General features: G+C 44.6%; 1 protein-coding gene across 3 annotated transcripts; it reads left to right on the top strand.

The window, feature by feature from the left end:
- Positions 1 to 9,361: 9,361 nt before the first annotated feature.
- Positions 9,362 to 18,501, top strand: LOC120674367 (cullin-1-like). 3 transcript variants are annotated; one of them, XM_039955549.1, is made up of 19 exons: positions 9,601 to 9,740; positions 9,860 to 9,959; positions 12,129 to 12,314; positions 12,431 to 12,478; positions 12,556 to 12,759; positions 12,838 to 12,915; positions 13,038 to 13,127; positions 13,207 to 13,287; positions 13,363 to 13,425; positions 15,763 to 15,798; positions 15,881 to 15,967; positions 16,068 to 16,217; positions 16,310 to 16,365; positions 16,453 to 16,735; positions 16,853 to 16,996; positions 17,078 to 17,296; positions 17,380 to 17,547; positions 17,941 to 18,021; positions 18,144 to 18,501. In XM_039955549.1, the coding sequence occupies exons 1-19, from the start codon at positions 9,601 to 9,603 to the stop codon at positions 18,150 to 18,152; spliced, it is 2,223 nt and encodes a 740-aa protein (XP_039811483.1). In that variant the 3' UTR covers positions 18,153 to 18,501. The 3 variants fall into 3 exon arrangements, with proteins under 3 accessions (XP_039811482.1, XP_039811484.1, XP_039811483.1); XM_039955548.1 differs by having other exon boundaries at positions 9,362 to 9,740; positions 17,941 to 18,501; XM_039955550.1 differs by having other exon boundaries at positions 9,588 to 9,744; positions 17,941 to 18,501.
- The last annotated feature ends 39 nt before the right edge of the window (positions 18,502 to 18,540 follow it).

Below are 18,540 nucleotides of genomic sequence, written 5' to 3' on the forward strand. Positions count from 1 at the left end.
CGCAGGCTCGACGGTGGCGTTCCTCGGCTCGTCCTCCTTCTCTGTTCCCGGGGCGCGACGGCGGCTTCGGTACGAGGCCGCGGCTGAGGCTGGCGTGGGTCCTGGCGCGGTGTCTTCGGCATTCGGACCCCGCGGCGGGGACTCCGACGGTGGCGGCCCTGGTACAGGGGCGCGGCTGCGGTGGCTGCACGCGGCACACGCGCGAGGCAGGCGGCGTCGCGGGCCAAGCGCGCAGGGAGGCGGCGCACGCAAGGCGGTCAACGGCGTGCCCTCCCCTTCCGCGACGGCGTGCGTCCCTTCCTCCTCTCTTTCTTCTCCCCAACCTCCGGTTCCCTCTGTTGCTTGCCCCGCTCGGCCCTCTTCTCCAGGTGTGGCGGCGGCTCCAGGGGAGGAAACTCCTAGGCTTCGGCGCAGGGGCTGCGGCGGCTTGAGCTCTTATAGGCGGCGGCGGCGGGTTAGGGTTTTCACGGAGCAGGGCGAGCGGACGGCCGAGAATCGTCGGCGTCCATGCCACGGACACGAGGGCACGAGGCGCGCATCACGGCGCTCGGCGAGGCGCGGTCACTACTACAAAACAAGTCTTTGTTCCTGGCCATTTGTCCCGGCAGCCTTTGGGCCCGGGACAATAGGTGGCTTTTGTCCCGAGTCCAACGGCTAGCCGGGCCAGCGGGGGGGACGGGGGCCTTTTGTCCCGGTTGGAGACACCAACCGGGACAAAATGGGAGCCTTTTGTCCCGGTTGGTGGTTCCAACCGGGACAAAAGGCCCGCGTAGCCTTTTGTCCCGGTTGGAACCACCAACCGGGACAAAAGTCCCCCCTTTTGTCCCGGTTCGTGCCTCCAACCGGGACAAAAGGCCTTGCGCCCCTTATCCCCTTCTCTCTCCCCCCGCCCGAGCCATTCAGCTCACTTGTTTTCTTGCTGTTCTTGGCTCGGGATAGAGGAGTTCTTGCTCATTTCTTCACCACATTTGTGAAGATCTTTGATTCCCCGTCCATCCATCTGCTCTAAAGGTTTGGGGCTTGTTTTTCTCTTCTTCCTTGGCTTGTATAGCTCATTTCATACTTTAGAAATAGAGAAAATGTGTAGCTAGCTCATTTCTTGGACATTTAGCTAGCTAGATTGCATATGTAGGTGTAATTTCTTTTAGATTTAGATGAGTATATGGATAGTAGAAATTTTTAGAATGAGTGTAGATACTTCATGTGATGTACTTGTATATATGACCATATTGTGGATATTGCATATCTTTTAATTATTCATGTTATGTAATTTTCTTTTAGATGTATGATGGATATTGCATATCTTTTAATTATTCATGTTATGTTACATTTAGTTTAATTTAGGTTTGATATATTTTATTTATTCGATACGTGTAAAGAATTCAAATCGATTTATTTAAAATGCAGATGGACCGGCAATGGATGTACAATGCTGACCGACGTTCGAAAGAATTCATTGATGGCCTGCATTATTTTTTGTCTGTGGCTGAGGCAAACAAGCAGAATGGTTTTATGTGCTGCCCGTGTGTTCATTACAACAATAACAAGGATTACTCATCTTCAAGAATCCTACATAGCCACATTTTCGTAAATGGTTTCATGAAAAAGTATGTTTGTTGGACGAAGCACGGAGAACAGGGGGTTACCATGGAAGACAATGAAGAAGAAGATTTTGACGACCACTTTCCCGGGAATGCTGAAATCGGTGCATTCGATGACGATATTCCCATGGAAGAGCCCGAAGTAGATGTAGCAGAAAATGATCCCAGCGACGATCTGGGGCAAGCATTGCACAATGTGCAGGCAGACTGTGAGAGTGAAACAGAGAGGTTGAAGTTCCAGAAGTTGTTAGAGGACCACCATAAGTTGTTGTACCCAGATTGTCAAAATGGATTTAAGAAACTTGGCACCACCTTGGAGTTGCTGCAATGGAAGGCGACAAATGGTGTATCCGATAAGGGATTTGGTGAATTACTCAAACTTGTTAAAAAAATGCTTCCTAAGGACAATGAATTGCCTGCCACAACGTATGAAGCCAAACAACTTGTTTGCCCTTTGGGACTGGAAGTGCAAAAGATACATGCATGCCCCAACGACTGCATCCTCTACCGAGGCGAGTACGAGAATTTGGATGCATGTCCCGTATGCAGTGCATTGTGTTACAAGATTAGAAAAGATGATCCTGGAGATGTCGAGGGGGAGCCTCCCCGGAAGAGAGTTCCTGCGAAGGTCATGTGGTATTTGCCTATAATACCACGTTTGAAGCGTCTGTTTAGAAATAAAGATAATGCTAAGTTGATGCGATGGCACAAAGAGGAACGCAAGAAAGACTCGATGTTGAGACACCCCGCTGATGGGTCGCAGTGGAGAAAAATAGATAGAATGTACCCTAAATTTGATTTGGATGCGAGAAACATAAGGTTCGGTTTGAGTACGGATGGCATGAATCCTTTTGGTGAGATGAGCAGTGGTCATAGCACTTGGCCTGTGACTCTTTGTTTGTACAATCTTCCACCATGGCTCTGCATGAAACGAAAGTTCATCATGATGCCAGTGCTTATCCCGGGTCCAAAGCAGCCCGGAAATGACATTGATGTGTACCTAAGACCATTGGTCGAAGAACTCTTATTGCTCTGGGGCGATTAAGGTGTACGGATGTGGGATGAATACAAATAGAAAAACTTCAACCTACGAGCATTGCTGTTCGTAACGATCAATGACTGGCCTGCTCTTAGTAACTTGTCAGGACATTCGAACAAGGGATACAAAGCATGCACACACTGTTTAGATGATACCGATAATATATAGTTGACTCACTGTAAGAAGGTTGTATACATGGGTCATCGTCGGTTTCTTCCCATCAGGCATGCGGTACGAAAGAAGGGAAAGCATTTCAAAGGCCAAGCGGACCACCGAACAAAACCGATGCACCGTAGTGGTAAAGACGTCTTCAACATGGTAAAAGATCTAGAAGTTGTTTTTGGAAAGGGATCTGGTAGCCAACCTGTTCCGAACGAAAATGGAATGGCGCCCATGTGGAAGAAGAAATCTATATTTTGGGAGCTACCATATTGGGAAGTCTTAGATGTTCGTCATGCAATTGATGTGATGCACCTCACGAAGAATTTTTGCGTCAACCTGATAGCATTCTTGGGAGTGTACGGAAAGACAAAAGATACAGTAGAAGCACGTCAAGAATTGCAACGTATGGAAGAACGAGATGCCTTACATCCACAACAGCGAGATAATGGACGACAATACTTAAGTCCTGCCAGCTATACTCTTAGCAAGGAAGAGAAAGAAACCATGTTTGACTGCTTGAGCAGTATAAAGGTTCCATCTGGATACTCATCCAATATAAAAGGAATCTTAAATTTGGCAGAGAAGAAATTTACAAATCTCAAGTCCCATGACTGCCATGTGCTTATGACCGAACTTCTTCCGGTTGTGCTGCGGGGGATTCTGCCTGATAACATCCGGTTAACCATCGTGAAGATATGTGCCTTCCTCAACGCAGTTTCTCAGAAGATAATTGACCCGGAGAATTTGATAAAGCTGCAAAATGATGTTGTGCAATGTCTTGTTGGCTTTGAGATGATATTTCCACCATCTTTCTTCAACATCATGACACATCTTCTAGTGCACCATGTCAAAGAGATTGATATTCTCGGACGAGTATTTCTACACAACATGTTCCCATTCGAAAGGTTCATGGTTGTATGTATTAAATTTCCAAAAGGCGAATTCTACTATGTAATTAAGAACGAATATACCTATGCAAATATGATGGAGTATGTATGTATTATATATATAAGCACTCCAATAATATATATGTGTATATATATATTTATATAATATTGGTCCTAGACATTTTCATATGTAAAGGAATTCACATGTATAGATATGTGTATACATATATATATATATATAAGTGAATTAATTTATATATGAAAACTATCTAGGACAAATATTATATAAGTAACTATATATATATGTATATATTAGTGGAGATCATACACACTGAATTCCAATACATAAGTTTAATTGAAATGCAAAAGTATAATTGAAATAGAAAAAGAATTGAGAAAAGAAAAACATGAAAAAAAGAGACCTTTTGTCCCGGTTGGTAACACCAACCGGGACAAAAGGGTGCGCCAGCCACGTGGGCACTGGCTGCACCTTTTGTCCCGGTTGCCACACCCGGGACAAAAGGGCACCCCCTTTTGTCCCGGACAGGCGTTCCCGGTTGGGAAACCGGGACAACAGCGGTTTCCCAACCGGGACAAATCAACGTTTTTGTAGTAGTGGGTGCCAGGGTCTGCAGGGCCACAGGCGGGTGCGCGCGCAGGAAAAGCGGGCGGCGGCATGGCTGACGTGAGCAAGAGGCGCGGGCGAGGCCGTTGCCTCAGCTTGTCGCGACGCAGGGGCGGCACGGCGCGCTTTCGAGGAGGAGCAGGGGCGGCGTGCGAGACGTAGGCGAGGCGGAGGGGAAAGGCGTACATGGCAGGGGCGCCAACAGGGCGGGCCCGCCTGTCATAGAGAGGGAAAGAAGAGTGTGAGGGGAGGCGCTGGGTTGGGCTGGCTACTGCGCTGCTGCAGGCTGAACTCGGCCTTTGGCCCTGTTTGGGAAAGCTTTTGGGAGCTTTTGTTTCTCCAAGAAGCTCCAAAAGGTAAAAGCTCCCCCAAAAGGGTCTGCTGTTCCCAAAAGCAAAAGCTGAGAAAGCTCATTTTACATTGGGAATCGAAAAGCTCCTCTGCACCAGCTTCCCGAGCTTCTACGGGCAAACCGTTATTTTCTTCTTTCCCCGTCTCTTCTCCTCCATCTGTCTCCGCCGTGCCGCCGTCGCCGCGCCCACCGCGTCCTCCCTCGCCTGCCGCTGTCGCCGCGTCCTCTCTCGCCTACCACCGTCGCCTGCCACCATCACCGCGCCTCGGCTGCTGTCGCCGCCTCGCCCGCCACGTCCTCCCTCGCCGGCGGGGGCGAGCTCCCTGGGGCACGGTCGGGGCTCGAGGCCGGCGGGGGCGAGCTCCCCTAGGCGGCGCGGCCGGGGCTCGGGTCCGACGAGGGTGAGTTCCCCTGGGGGGCGCGGCCGGGGCTCGGGGCCGGCGGGGGTGAGCTCCCCTGGGGCCGCGTCCTCCCTCACCTGCACCGCATCCTCCCTCGCCCCGAGCCGCGGCCATCGCATCCTCACTCGCCTGCCGACGCGTCCTCCCTCCCCTGGGCGGAGACGACCGCTGCTTGCGGCCAGTGGGGGCGCGCTCCCCTGGGCAGCACGGCCGGGGCTCGTGGTCGGCCGGGGCGAGCTCCCCTAGGCGGCGCGGCCGGAGCTCGTGGCCGGCTGGAGCTCCCTCCCCTGACAGCCATGGCGCCCGAACTCCCTCTCATGCCGATAAGCTCATTTTGATAAGCTCCCCCAAACAAACATGGTCAGCTTTTCTGAAAACAGCTTTCTAGAAAAGCAAGCGGAGCTTTTCGGAGTAGAGCTTTTGGAGAAGCTGCAGCTACCCCAAACAGGGCCTTTGGCTGTTAGGCCGAACTGGGCTGGCGCTGGGCGGCAAGCTAGGCTGGTTTTGGGCCAGGTTAGGGTAGGCTGGGTTAGTTTTGTTAGCTTTTGAGATTGAATTTGAATGGCCCATTCAAATTCAACTCCACTCAATCCAAATAGAGGAGAAATAAATTCAAAGTTAATTCAACTTAAACAAGGCAGATGCGAATTAAAATCCAAATAACTATAATTATTCCACACTAGCAATTTAATTTCTTTAATCAAATTTGTAATTTTTAATTACTAAGAATTTTTAGAAAGGCAGAAATCACCCTTACGTGGATTTAACAACTGCAGCCCAGAATTATTTTTTTGAAATCACAATTTTTGACTTCTTAATATTCCGGAAAAAAATCCAGGATGTTACACCTCCGGCATGAAAACCATGCATAGCGATGGAATATATGGTAGTATAGGATTAACAACTAATGAATTCTACAGATGCTGGTTTGAAAATGTATGCAGGTGAATTTGAGCCAAATTGAAGCTAAGTGGCAGGTCATGGTCCAAGGTACAAATGTTCGACAAACGAAGTGCTACATGTGGTGTCATATGGATCAAAGGGCCCACTAGAGCAAGAAAACCGACATTACAGAGGCTTATGCACGTGCCAAGGCCAATGGGACCCACCTGGAAACTTCCTGGCCAAAGGCGGTGGCCAGAGGTGGAACCCACTAGTCGGTCGACCAGTGGTGCCTCCACCGACCTTCATCTTTGGCCTGTAGCTTCCTAGCAGTTTCCCGACGTCGGTTCCAAATGCCTCCCCTGCTGCAATTGCCACGTGAAGGCCTCATTGCTCCTCCCTATAAATATGAGAGGGGGGCTAGAATAGGACACACGCATCTCACACCCTCACCTCTCATTCTTCACTTGGAGCTTGGGAGTCCTTTCTAGGGGCTTAGGCAGCCTAGGATGTCAGGAGAAATAGGAAGAGAGTGAGGAGAAGTTGAGGAAGTGCCGGGTCTGTCGGCATTCTTCTTTGTGTTTTACCTCAACGAATGCTTATTGGTATGTAAGTTATCGGTCTCTAAGTATTCGTGACTATTTCATTTTCATAAATTAAATTTCAACTTTAGTTAGTAGTTTTATATTGTTTACTGAATTGAGTGTCTACTTAGTATTATAGTAGTTATCTTTAGTGTAAGACTCCTGATAGAGACGGATGTTCTTGTCCAGGACTATATTTAGTAAACGACAGTGTAGGCGTGGTGCCTAGGCTAGAATTTACCGTTCGATTGTTGTGCCTCCCATGGTTTGTAGAGGTAGCATGCAGGTGGTGACAACCCTATTTAGTGCCATCGTAATCCTCCATCTTTGGTTGCATGATAGTATACTATGTCGGAACTTCTGGTTTGACCAAGCGAAGTTGGCGCCCGACGTTTACAGCTTATTCTTAGTATGATCTTACCTTGAATCTGAATAGTTCTCTCTATCCATTGATCCTACTGGTGTTGTGCCCTTGGATGAGCCTGAACCTTAGATATCGTACTCACGTTCTCTTGGATTCGATAACCCTACTCTGAGGTGAAAGATACAACGGTATCCGTACGCTTGCTGATTCTTTTGTGAGATTCAGTATATCAGTGGGCCGCTTTCTGGTGCCATTGCTGGTTAATCTAGTAGCGATGATAAGAAACACCAACATTGTCGCAGTGCTCCTATTCGGCGGGAACTTGTCGTCCGCGCAGCCGCCGGCTGCGGCTATCGCGGTGCACATTGTCGCCATCGCCATTGACAAGGCCAAGAGGAGGATGGTGGGCAGGAGGAGGGCGGCACCATGGTGCTGCGTCAGGGAGGACATCCATTTGGTTCTCGGGAAGACGGGAACGGTGGCGTGCGGAACCAATACGCTGCAAGCCTCGTTGACCACGGCGTGATGAGACTTGCCGACCATGGTGATGTAAAGGAAGTCGACACGGTGGCTGCAACTGCGGCTGAGGACATGGACACATGGTTGATTGGAGAAAGAGAAGGCAAGTGACAAGGATTACGGAAGATATGGAATGCTAGGCATAATTTTTGGCAGCTGAGGTAGAAGATCAGGGGTGGTCTATTGTGAACCAGGTTCAGATACGAAGGGGTACCTGATAGATCTAATCGTGGCCATTGACATTTCATATGAGGGTTACGAGTGCATCTTCTTTACTCGACCGCGATTGCTTGCGGCTGCACCCTCGGAGCTTCATGTTTTGGATGGGCTACTCCCTCCGTATCTTCACTGAACGTTGCCTGCATTTGCTCCATGTACCATCTTCTTCTCTTGGATCTTCTGCAGTAGCAGCCGGCAATGAAGCTCTTCCTTCTTCAGCTGCTTGTATTGCTCTTATGCTTCGGCTTTTGACAGTCTTGTTACCATCTGAGGGGCCGAAGGGTGCACTGCCTCGGCCGCCTAGCGTGCCTTCTCCTTGGCTTCGGCGATGCGAGCCTCAGTCCTTCGCATATATCTTCCTTTCCCAAGTCATCGAGGTTGACTTTGAAATCTCCGTCCGTCACACGTGGTCGATGGACACCTCTACGCTGTTGGGGTTGCCGTTCGCCTACGGCACGGCGGCGAAGTTCGGAGATATCAGGGCCTCCCCTGAAGTTCTGCCGTTGGTCTTCTTCTTCGGTGCTATGTGGTGTGTTGAAATGAATCACGGGTGTGCGCCAAAAACTATTGGTGGAAAGTACTATTTGGGATGAAGGAGCACCACACCGGCCTCGAGAAGCGCTAACATGAACCGTAAAGGCACCATGACAGCTTCGGTACTCTGAACAATGCTCTTTTTGCCTTGTATTCTCCCCTCATCAGTTTCAGTGACTGGGATATTTATAGGGGAGGTTCCCCCTTCAATAGTTACTCCCTCTGTCCCAAAATAAATACAATTCTCTGATTTTTAGAAACTGTGTTTGACCGCTCGTCTTATTCAATTTTTTTTTACAAATATTATCACTTTTGTTATGACTTATTACATCACTAATGATATTTTAATAATATTTTATTTGTCTTATAATTTATATAAAAATTTTGAATAAGACAAGCGGTCAAACATAGTTTCTAAAAATCAAAAAATTGTGTTTATTTTGGGACGGAAGGAGTACACATTTATACCCCTAGATTCTCTTTACACCTCAGCCACCCGCCTACGCCTACTCTTCAGAAGACGCATCGTTTGCCTGCCTTCGGTGGTCTTCACTCTTCAGCAGCACCCTTGTTCAGAACATGCGGTGGCGAGCTCCTTCCTTCACTTGTCCTTCGGCTCCCCTCCGAAGGTGCCCTGGTCCGGTCAAGTCTTTGGTTGTCTTCATCGGCACGGCTCTTCAGTCAAGGTCCGAAACTGATGTTCCCAACATGATTTTTATGTTGCATTAAGTGCTTATTGATGTTGAAAGAAAATCTCTTGTTAAATTCTATGAACTTTGATGTTGCATCTACTGATTTTGGATATTGGTATTTTTTTTTCAATGTCGCACTAAGCAACTTTGCTTGTGGAGATTACATTATTTTCATGTGACAATCGATCAAATTTGATGTTGCAATTACTTGGAATGTGTTGCGGCGAGAATCTTTTCAGCGGAAACGTTGCATAAACATCCATATATTAGCGTGAGTTTTTATATGTTGCCGTGGAAAGTTTTTCACTGAATTGAACTTGTGGCGGAATTTTCTCTCTAAGCATATATTTATCGTATGTTGCGCGCAACATGAATCACATATGGCGTTGTGTCCAGCGGGCGCTAGCATCACCGGAAAAAAAAAACTCCCTGCACACGAATACCGCCGGTCACTTCATTTCTGCAATAATAATAGCAAAATTAAAAAGAAAAGATAAAAGCGGCACAAATCAGAACAGCAATTTCCCATTACCCTCTCCTCTCCCTTCCTCCCCCCTTCGCCCCCCGCTCCTCCGCCTCGCGTCGCGTGGGAAGCCACCGCCCAGGCTGCGAAGCCAGCGAAGCAGCTCGCTACCTTTCTACCTACCTCTCCCGGCGTCCGTCCCCAGCCGCGGATCCGGCTTCCCTCTCCGGCGGAACCCCTTCCTGCGCCGGGCCAGGTGCGGAGGGGGGGAGCGCGATGGCGACGCACGAGCGGAAGACGATCGATCTGGAGCAGGGGTGGGAGTTCATGCAGAAGGGCATCACCAAGCTCAAGAACATCCTCGAGGGCAAGCCCGAGCCCCAATTCAGCTCCGAGGACTACATGATGCTCTACACGTGTGTATGCTGCTGGACCTCTCCCCCCCTCTGTCTTCTCGATCCCCTCCGTACTCAGATTTCGCTTGATTTATTTGCTGCCTCGCTGACCTGATCGGGGCTCTGTTCCGATGTCGTAGGACGATTTACAACATGTGCACGCAGAAGCCGCCGCACGACTACTCGCAGCAGCTCTACGAGAAGTACCGTGAGTCATTTGAGGAGTACATCACGTCCATGGTGAGAGTCCCTTTGAATTGATTCCCGGGTGAATTAGATCGATTCGTCTCTCCATTCTGCCAGCTTAATGTGGTTGTTGAGTTGGAGGGACCAGTTCTAAGATATTCATGGAAATGCTTCTTTTTGTGTATTGCAAACAAAGCAGTGGATGAATAGGCACATCACACAATGAGGGGTTATCTCGATACAGAGGCACTCAATGCCTGGAGCTAGAATCCTACCCCTCTGTAATACAAGAATAGAAATATAGAGTTTGGTACTGTTGCTTGCAAAAATAATGCCATTGTGTATGGTGAGAAACTTTGTTCTGTGGGCTTCTTTTAAAAAAAAAGGAAATTCTGTAGGCTTCTTTGGTTGTGAGAATTATGTACCTTCACTAGTTGGTTGATTTCAATGTGGTAGCCCTATACCATCGTAACCTCACCATTAAGAGACATCTAATGTTTGTTAGAATTTATAAGTAGACAGACTTACTGTCAACTTTGATGGCTAATACAGAAATCATTCATGCATTTTTCAATACACCTCTTATATATATTTACATGAATTTTGATAATCTTTTTAGGTAAACAGGAGGGGACAGAGGAATCTCCTACTCATTCCATTTTTTGTTTATATAATAAAATAAAAAAAGTTATGTACATGCTGATCTTGGTCAGCAAAAGGAAAAGGACAAAAAGACCGTACAAAAGGATAAAACAGAATTACAAAATAGCGGCAACCCAATCTCTAAGAAGAGGTTTCTTAGTGGGCTTGGCCTTTACAATATTCAGCTCCATTTCATCGCGAAAAGACATGTTCCAACACCCCAGAGAACGTTGCAGCCCATCAAAGTCAATTTCATATCTATGGGTCTACATTGTCCAGTCTGTGATCATCATAATCTCTTTGAAAATTGGCCACTGCATTCTTGATCGGCATGACTCAATCCTTTCCAGCACAGTGGCTTCCGAGTCCCACCTCATGCCAACAAAACACCAAACACCAAAAGGGCACTTGAAGAACAAGTTTTCAAGTGTTTCCTCAACATTATGTGTGCACAAAACATAATCATAGGAGTTAACTGTGAATAGTTTCCTTCTCAGCAAGTTTCGTGTGTGTTCAACCCGCCAACTTGAATTTTGGTACTAAACCAGCGGTAAGATTAAGCGTTAGTCTTCGTGGGGCTGTTTTCACATTTGAGAGTTTAGCGGTTTGACTCGAAGAATATGCTGTATATGTTCTTTGGTGTGGTAATCACAATTCACTGAAACGAAATGCTATTTTTCTTTGGTTTCATTGATATCTTTTTTTTAAAAAGCTGTTTCATTGATATCTCGTAACACAACTTTCACAACTCAAAGAATGTAGTATTGATGTGATTGCTTCAAAGTTTGTTAGGTCTGCATTAGATTTAAGTACTACACTACTACTAGATTTGTTGAGTACTTGGGTGGAACGTTCAATAGTAATATTTTTATGCCTTTTTACTAGCAATACCATGAAAATTATGGTCATAGTTGCCTATTGCCTATCGGAGACCATATTCAGTCCAAGGTGTCATATATTCTTTGAATGAAATATGAGTTTTGTCCATTTAGCGGGTTGCGATAAAAGATATTTTCCTGGTACTGCCACTGTTGTTGATTGTATGTGTTTGTTACATTCTAAACATTTAATATGTGGGCCTGTATTAAGTTTTTTATTATGCTTGCTTTTGGAAGTAATGTGTTACAATTTACAAAATACAATGCTGAGATATACCTTATTCTACCTAGTTTTGGATATCCCTGCTTTCTGCAATTTCCATTAGGTTTTAATGCATGACAATGTACACCTTAATTAGTATTTTTGTCTAGCTATCATGCTGAGGGATACTTACATTTGATGCCTTTCCAGCACTCAAATTCAGATAACTTATTGCCCGTACTGAAGTGTTGGCTCTACGAAGAGCATTTGAGTCTGGATCTAACAGTTCGACTTGTCAATAGTAAACTTTGCATTTGTATGAGATAAATGTACTTCTTTGATATGCAAACATCCTTTCTTTTAACACTGGTTGGAGGAAATTCCTCTGTTATTAAAATTTAATCACCTGTATTATTTAACCCCATTAATTTTTCTTTCTAAATTTGCACATGTCCTCTATCAATAATCAGTCATTGTTAATGCGGGTCCAATTTCATGCAGGTCTTACCTTCCTTAAGGGAGAAACATGATGAATTTATGTTGAGAGAGCTAGTAAAAAGGTGGTCAAACCATAAAGTAATGGTTCGGTGGCTATCACGCTTCTTCCATTATCTTGATCGGTACTTCATTTCCCGAAGATCACTACCGCCGCTTAGAGAAGTTGGGCTTAGTTGTTTCAGAGACTTGGTAACACAACTTTTTAATGTGGATTATAATCTTGCTCATTTTATCAAACCAAGCTACTAGGTCTCTGTATCATTTCAATGATTCAGTATTTTAACCATTTTCACTTCTGGTAACAGGTATATCAAGAGATCAAAGGAAAAGTAAAAAGTGCAGTCATATCTTTGGTGAGTCTTCACCTTGCATCGACTGTGAACTTATTTGGTCATGTATGATTGGTAATGGAAATTTCTTCCGTCAACAGATTGACCGAGAACGTGAAGGTGAACAAATAGATAGGGCCCTGTTGAAGAATGTTCTGGATATATTTGTTGAAATTGGTTTGGGTAGTATGGAGTGCTATGAAAATGATTTTGAAGATTTCCTGCTTAAAGATACTGCCGATTACTACTCTATCAAGGCCCAAACCTGGATCCTTGAGGATTCTTGTCCGGATTATATGTTAAAGGTATCTTCATCTGAGGAGACTTTTGCAAACATTTCTATCTGTGGGTGAGCACTTTCTGATGGAAATTTTCTTCGTTAGGCTGAAGAATGCCTGAAAAGGGAAAAGGAGCGAGTTGCCCATTATTTGCATTCTAGCAGTGAGCAGAAGTTATTGGAGGTTAGTGAAAAGCCATATTTTATTGTCGTATATATATGAAGTGCCCATAGGATTCCTGATAGAGAACAAGTCATGATATCTTTCTCCTATATGACATGATTTTCATGCTTTGACTTTGGCAGAAAGTGCAGCATGAACTGCTAACTCAGTATGCAAGCCAACTCTTGGAGAAGGAGCATTCTGGGTGTCATGCACTACTTTGTGATGACAAGGTTCAATGCCTCAGTGGGAGATCTGTCTTCATTAATTGCATATTTGTGTTATACGACGTATGTTAACATAATATTGCAGGTTGAGGATCTGTCTAGGATGTATAGACTCTTTTCCAGAATAACTCGTGGCCTAGAACCTGTTTCTCAGATATTTAAGCAGGTACTTTTTGCTTCAAACATGTACCATTCTTCATAAATATGTTTAATGTTGTAATCTAACTGTACTTCACTGCAGCATGTTACTAACGAGGGCACAGCTTTAGTCAAGCAAGCAGAAGATGCTGCTAGCAATAAAAAGGTGCAGCATTGTTTTTATGCATTAAATAATTGATTTTTGTGCATATTAGTAGCATGCACCATGCAGTGCATTAAACCTTTAGAGTGTGTACTTTACTCATGTTGGAATGTCTATACTCTCTCATATATAAAATATCATGCTGTTTTTTTTTGCTGCCACGCTTAAGTTTATTTTCTATACTATTCTTTTGCTAGCACTTGGTAAGAGTTAGATGCATATGCGTTAATGTAGATTGAACATTTTTTATGCCACAAGAGGACATATCTGCCATAGTTGTTTTCAGTAGTTGCTATCTTACTAGAAGATTTAGTGCGTTTCGTGCGCCCTATCACAATTTTAACAATATAAACAAATGTGTATTTCAAAAGAGACAGGACCAAACAGTTATGTGACTGTACAATCTAAATTAAAATAGGCAAATGAAATGATATAGATATAGCACATCTTATTTCAGTGCTAAAATTTAAAGATAGACATAGGAAATCATGTACAGACACCGTGGCTAGCGAATTGGGAGAATACCTGGAATTCATTATGAATTTATTGTGCCATACAGATATTTTGGGAAAATACAAATGTGCAACTCTTATACCAAGTTTTTTCTTGCTCTAGTAATGAAGTAAATCTAGATGGATATTATGAATACTTCAAATCACCACGAGCAGCCTGACCACGAGCTTGTTCTCTCTGGGCTAAAGCTGTGAAAGCAAATGCGGCTCGGCAAAATGAGTAGATTGATTAACAAGAGTACACAGGGGTACAATATATATAGGCAAGGATCGTCTAGGGTTTATAGAATACACCTAATCAACGGAAATCCTTGCCTATCCTGAATCAACTACCATAAAACCCAAGAGGCAACCCTAGCCGCCAGGCTGGGCGCCTAAGCCCAAAGGGCCAGGCCACTAATGGCCTTGCTAACACACCCCCGCAGTCTTATCGTCAGCCATTGTGCACGTTCAGACTGGACCTGAACTCCGTGAACACTGAAGAAGGAAGGCCTTTGGTGAAGATGTTTGCATATTGAGACGAATTTGGCACATGCAGGACACGTAAGGTCACCAACAACAACTCGCTCTTGAACGAAGTGGAGGTCAATCTTGATGTGTTTGGTGCATTGATGCTGAACAGGGTTGGAGGACATGTAGACTGAACTGATGTTGTCGCTGTATACCATTGTGGCACGGCGAAGAGGGGCATGAAGCTCCTGCAAGAGCTGGCACAGCCAAAAGGCCTCAGCAACACCATTAGCCACTGCACGATACTCGGCTTCAGCACTTGATCTAGAGACGATGTTCTGACTCTTGGAGGACTAGGAGATAAGGTTATCACCGAGGAACACAGCATAGCCCGAGGTGGATTTGTGATTGTGAGTGTCCGGACAACCAGCTCAATCAACATCATTCAGGTCCTCCAGGGTGTAGAGTTTTGGTTGACTGGGAGTGTGACGGGCTTGTGAAAATTTGGCCACGAACACCATCTCGATTGGGCGCACGAAAAGAGCGAAGTAGTTCCGCTGCATAATGCTTGTGAGTCTCTCTGCAGTATTACAAAGGAGACTCATCTGCGAAAAGATTGGGTGCTGGTTTGGACCACTGTTGGAGCAAAACAGATGTTTAGGCTCAAGAGGGAAGGCTGTTGCGCTCTTTTCTCACAGCGAACCCTCCACCTTCACGCTAAGCTGGGACCACATGTTCGCTGGATGACCCGGCACAGGAAGTGTAGACGAAGCACTGTGCGTGCTGCAAGTCTGGATGACTGCGCGCAGCTTGGCACGCGGGCAAGGACAGGACCCACGCACATCAGCGGGCACACGCCATCCGAGCCCCGAGTGAACCATGCTATTGTTTTTTTAGGTGCCCAGTCCCCATTGGTTGCAGCGCTTGCTCAGTGCACACCATCGTCCCATTGGTTGCAGTGTTCTTGCAACTCATGCAAAAGCGCAGGGCGCAACGTGTTGCGGGACGTGCGGAGAGAGCTTCAAAGAGCTGCAAGTTTTAAGAAACCTGATTATGTGATGATGATTTGGATGTAGAATAATGTATAAATCATGCTTGCATGAGATCACCATTTTATTGTTATTATTGAACAACACATTAGTTATTAGCCAAATGCCTTCTTTTTTCTTTTGTTGTTTTATGCCTTATTTGTTATATGCTTCTTTTACTTTTAGAGTCTGTTACTTTTTTTTTAAATTTTGACAGATGTTTGTAGTTTATTCGTTCACATTGGTGTGCTTTTGCACCATCTTTCAACATGATTATTTATGTTTAGTTCTCTGCGTCCTTTGATTTCTCTCCATCTTGAGTTTATTTAAGATTATCCATTGTGTTACAGCCAGAGAAGAAGGACATGGTTGGTTTGCAAGAACAGGTTGGTGTCTTGATAGGATATTGTTTCTGGCATTCAATTTTCTAGTGGCTTCTATTACCCACTGATCTTTTCTTGATTTTAGATCTTTGTCCGGAAAATCATTGAGCTGCATGACAAGTATGTAGCATATGTTACAGAGTGTTTCCAGGGCCACACACTCTTTCATAAGGTTTGTAGCTTGATATACCTACCTGAGACTTGCAGCTTGCTACATTCTTTTGACCGTGACATTGAAATGTTTGCTCCTATTTTTTCTTGTGTTTGTACAGGCCCTTAAAGAGGCTTTTGAGGTTTTCTGCAACAAAGGTGTTTCTGGTAGTTCAAGTGCTGAATTGCTAGCCACATTTTGTGACAATATTTTAAAGAAAGGTGGCAGTGAAAAGCTTAGTGATGAAGCAATTGAAGATACCCTTGAGAAGGTATGACCATCAATTTGATGTGTTTGTACTGCTATCACCCTTTTGAAATATCAAGATCTAGGAACCTAATCCTTCAATCGTACGCTTACCAGGTGGTCAGGCTGCTTGCATACATCAGCGATAAGGACTTGTTTGCTGAATTTTACAGGTAATTTTTGTAGGCTAACTTTTATTGTCTTTAAGCTCTGGGATAAATTGGATTATGCATTCATTGTCTTCTGTTGCTAATTTGCAGAAAGAAGCTTGCGAGGAGATTACTTTTTGACAAGAGTGCTAATGATGAGCATGAAAGAAGCATCCTGACCAAACTAAAACAGCAATGCGGAGGGCAATTCACTTCAAAAATGGAGGGCATGGTTACCGATTTGACTGTTGCAAGAGACCATCAAACGAAATTTGAAGAGTTCATAAGCAGCCATCCGGAGCTGAATCCTGGAATAGACTTAGCTGTTACTGTTCTGACAACAGGATTCTGGCCAAGCTACAAATCTTTTGATATTAATCTACCTTCTGAAATGGCAAGTTTTTTTCCCTCTTCATGTTTAAGTTACACATGGCTTGCCTTACTTTCTTGACTATTTATATCCGATAACTTGCTCTGCTCAGGATAATTATTTGGATTCTCAATTTTTCAGGTTAAATGCGTCGAGGTTTTCAAAGAGTTTTACCAAACAAGAACAAAGCACAGGAAGCTTACCTGGATATATTCCCTGGGAACCTGTAATATCAGTGCTAAGTTTGAGGCCAAAACTATTGAGCTCATTGTTACAACTTATCAGGTATTCTAACTGCATTTCGATAGACATTTGCTCCATGTGTTACATGCTTTCTGATATGATGCCTTCATTTTATGTTGGTAGGCTGCATTGCTGCTGCTATTTAATGGAGCTGACAGGCTTAGCTATTCTGAGATTGTGACACAGCTAAACCTCTCAGATGATGATGTTGTTCGCCTTCTCCATTCTCTTTCTTGTGCAAAGTACAAGATTCTTAACAAAGAACCTAGTAATAAATCTATTTCACCAAATGATGTCTTTGAGTATAATTCAAAATTTACTGACAAGATGCGGAGAATAAAGGTATCTTCTTATTTCTTCTCGATTGGCCATTTACCTTCCTGTTCTGTTGTTTTTACTGTATTGTTCTTTCATGCCATTTTTAGGTACCTCTTCCTCCAGTTGATGAGAAGAAGAAAGTAGTTGAAGATGTTGACAAGGATCGTAGGTATGCAATTGATGCATCCATTGTGCGCATTATGAAGAGCAGGAAAGTTTTGGGTCATCAACAACTTGTAATGGAATGCGTGGAACAGCTTGGTCGCATGTTCAAGGTACGAAGCATTTGTTCAACACAGTATTTAAAGATGTTAGCAGTGAAAAACTTTACTGGCCCTTTTAAGTCCTCATGCAATCAATTAGCCCATGTTGTGAATTTTGTTGTTTACTGAAAGACTTGTCACAAACGTAGTTTGTTAGAGTTGAGATATTAGGTCTGTTTACCTGTGTTGTCTTCCATTACATAGCATAGATCCTCTTAAGCACCATTTTGTGTAGCTCTCTGCATGGCTTACTACCTCTGGCTGGCCAGCCGCACCAACTTTCTGTTTTGTTCAATACAATTTTGTATATATGTTTCAAGGAGTATTCATGAATGAAGTCACTTGTTTATTCAATTTTCTTATAATGACTTAACATGATAAAAAGTGCCATTCTTTTATCTGTAGCCGGACTTCAAGGCAATAAAGAAGCGGATTGAGGATCTTATTACAAGGGATTACTTGGAGAGGGACAAAGATAACCCAAATGTGTATAGATACCTGGCTTGATGAATCCACTGTCTGGTCCTGCGGTGTTTGCCTGAGACTGATTTCTTTTGTTGTGTGGTGTTGCCACAATTATTGGCAATGCTACTCTGTTGTACATCCAGCTGGGCTAGTGCTTGGCATGCCTTAAACGGAGAGGACAGCGATGAAGATTGACAGATGGGCCAGTGGTTGGCCAGTGCCAGGCATGCGGCCGTGATGTAAGCTGTAGCGCCATCTATTTGATCTTGTACTATTTGTTGTATTTTCTCCCCAATATGTATAGCATTATTTTATTTCAATCGGTTAGATAAATGTTTAGATTGTCATGCGATGGCAGCACACCGTTCTGCTCGGAGTGCAGTAAGATGCCAATCTTGTATTTGTTGTGAATCGTGTCTTGTACAGTTGCCGGAGATGCCGGTTGTAATGGTCACAAGTATGGCTTTTCTTGTATATCAAATTTCCTTAATCCTTACCATACGAGTAGAGAACAAGCCAGGAGCTGTTTGTGCATGTAAT

Source organism: Panicum virgatum, chromosome 5N (assembly GCF_016808335.1).
Source record: "Panicum virgatum strain AP13 chromosome 5N, P.virgatum_v5, whole genome shotgun sequence".
Lineage (NCBI taxonomy): Eukaryota > Viridiplantae > Streptophyta > Magnoliopsida > Poales > Poaceae > Panicum > Panicum virgatum.

Bases quoted from the DNA above. Each gene is read 5' to 3' on its own strand.
- LOC120674367 (XM_039955548.1), top strand. From the start codon at position 9,601: ATGGCGACGCACGAGCGGAAGACGATCGATCTGGAGCAGGGGTGGGAG. The intron at 12,760-12,837 runs GTATCTTCATCT...TTTCTTCGTTAG, and splicing joins GTCCGGATTATATGTTAAAG to GCTGAAGAATGCCTGAAAAG. The intron at 13,426-15,762 runs GTGCAGCATTGT...ATTGTGTTACAG, and splicing joins ATGCTGCTAGCAATAAAAAG to CCAGAGAAGAAGGACATGGT.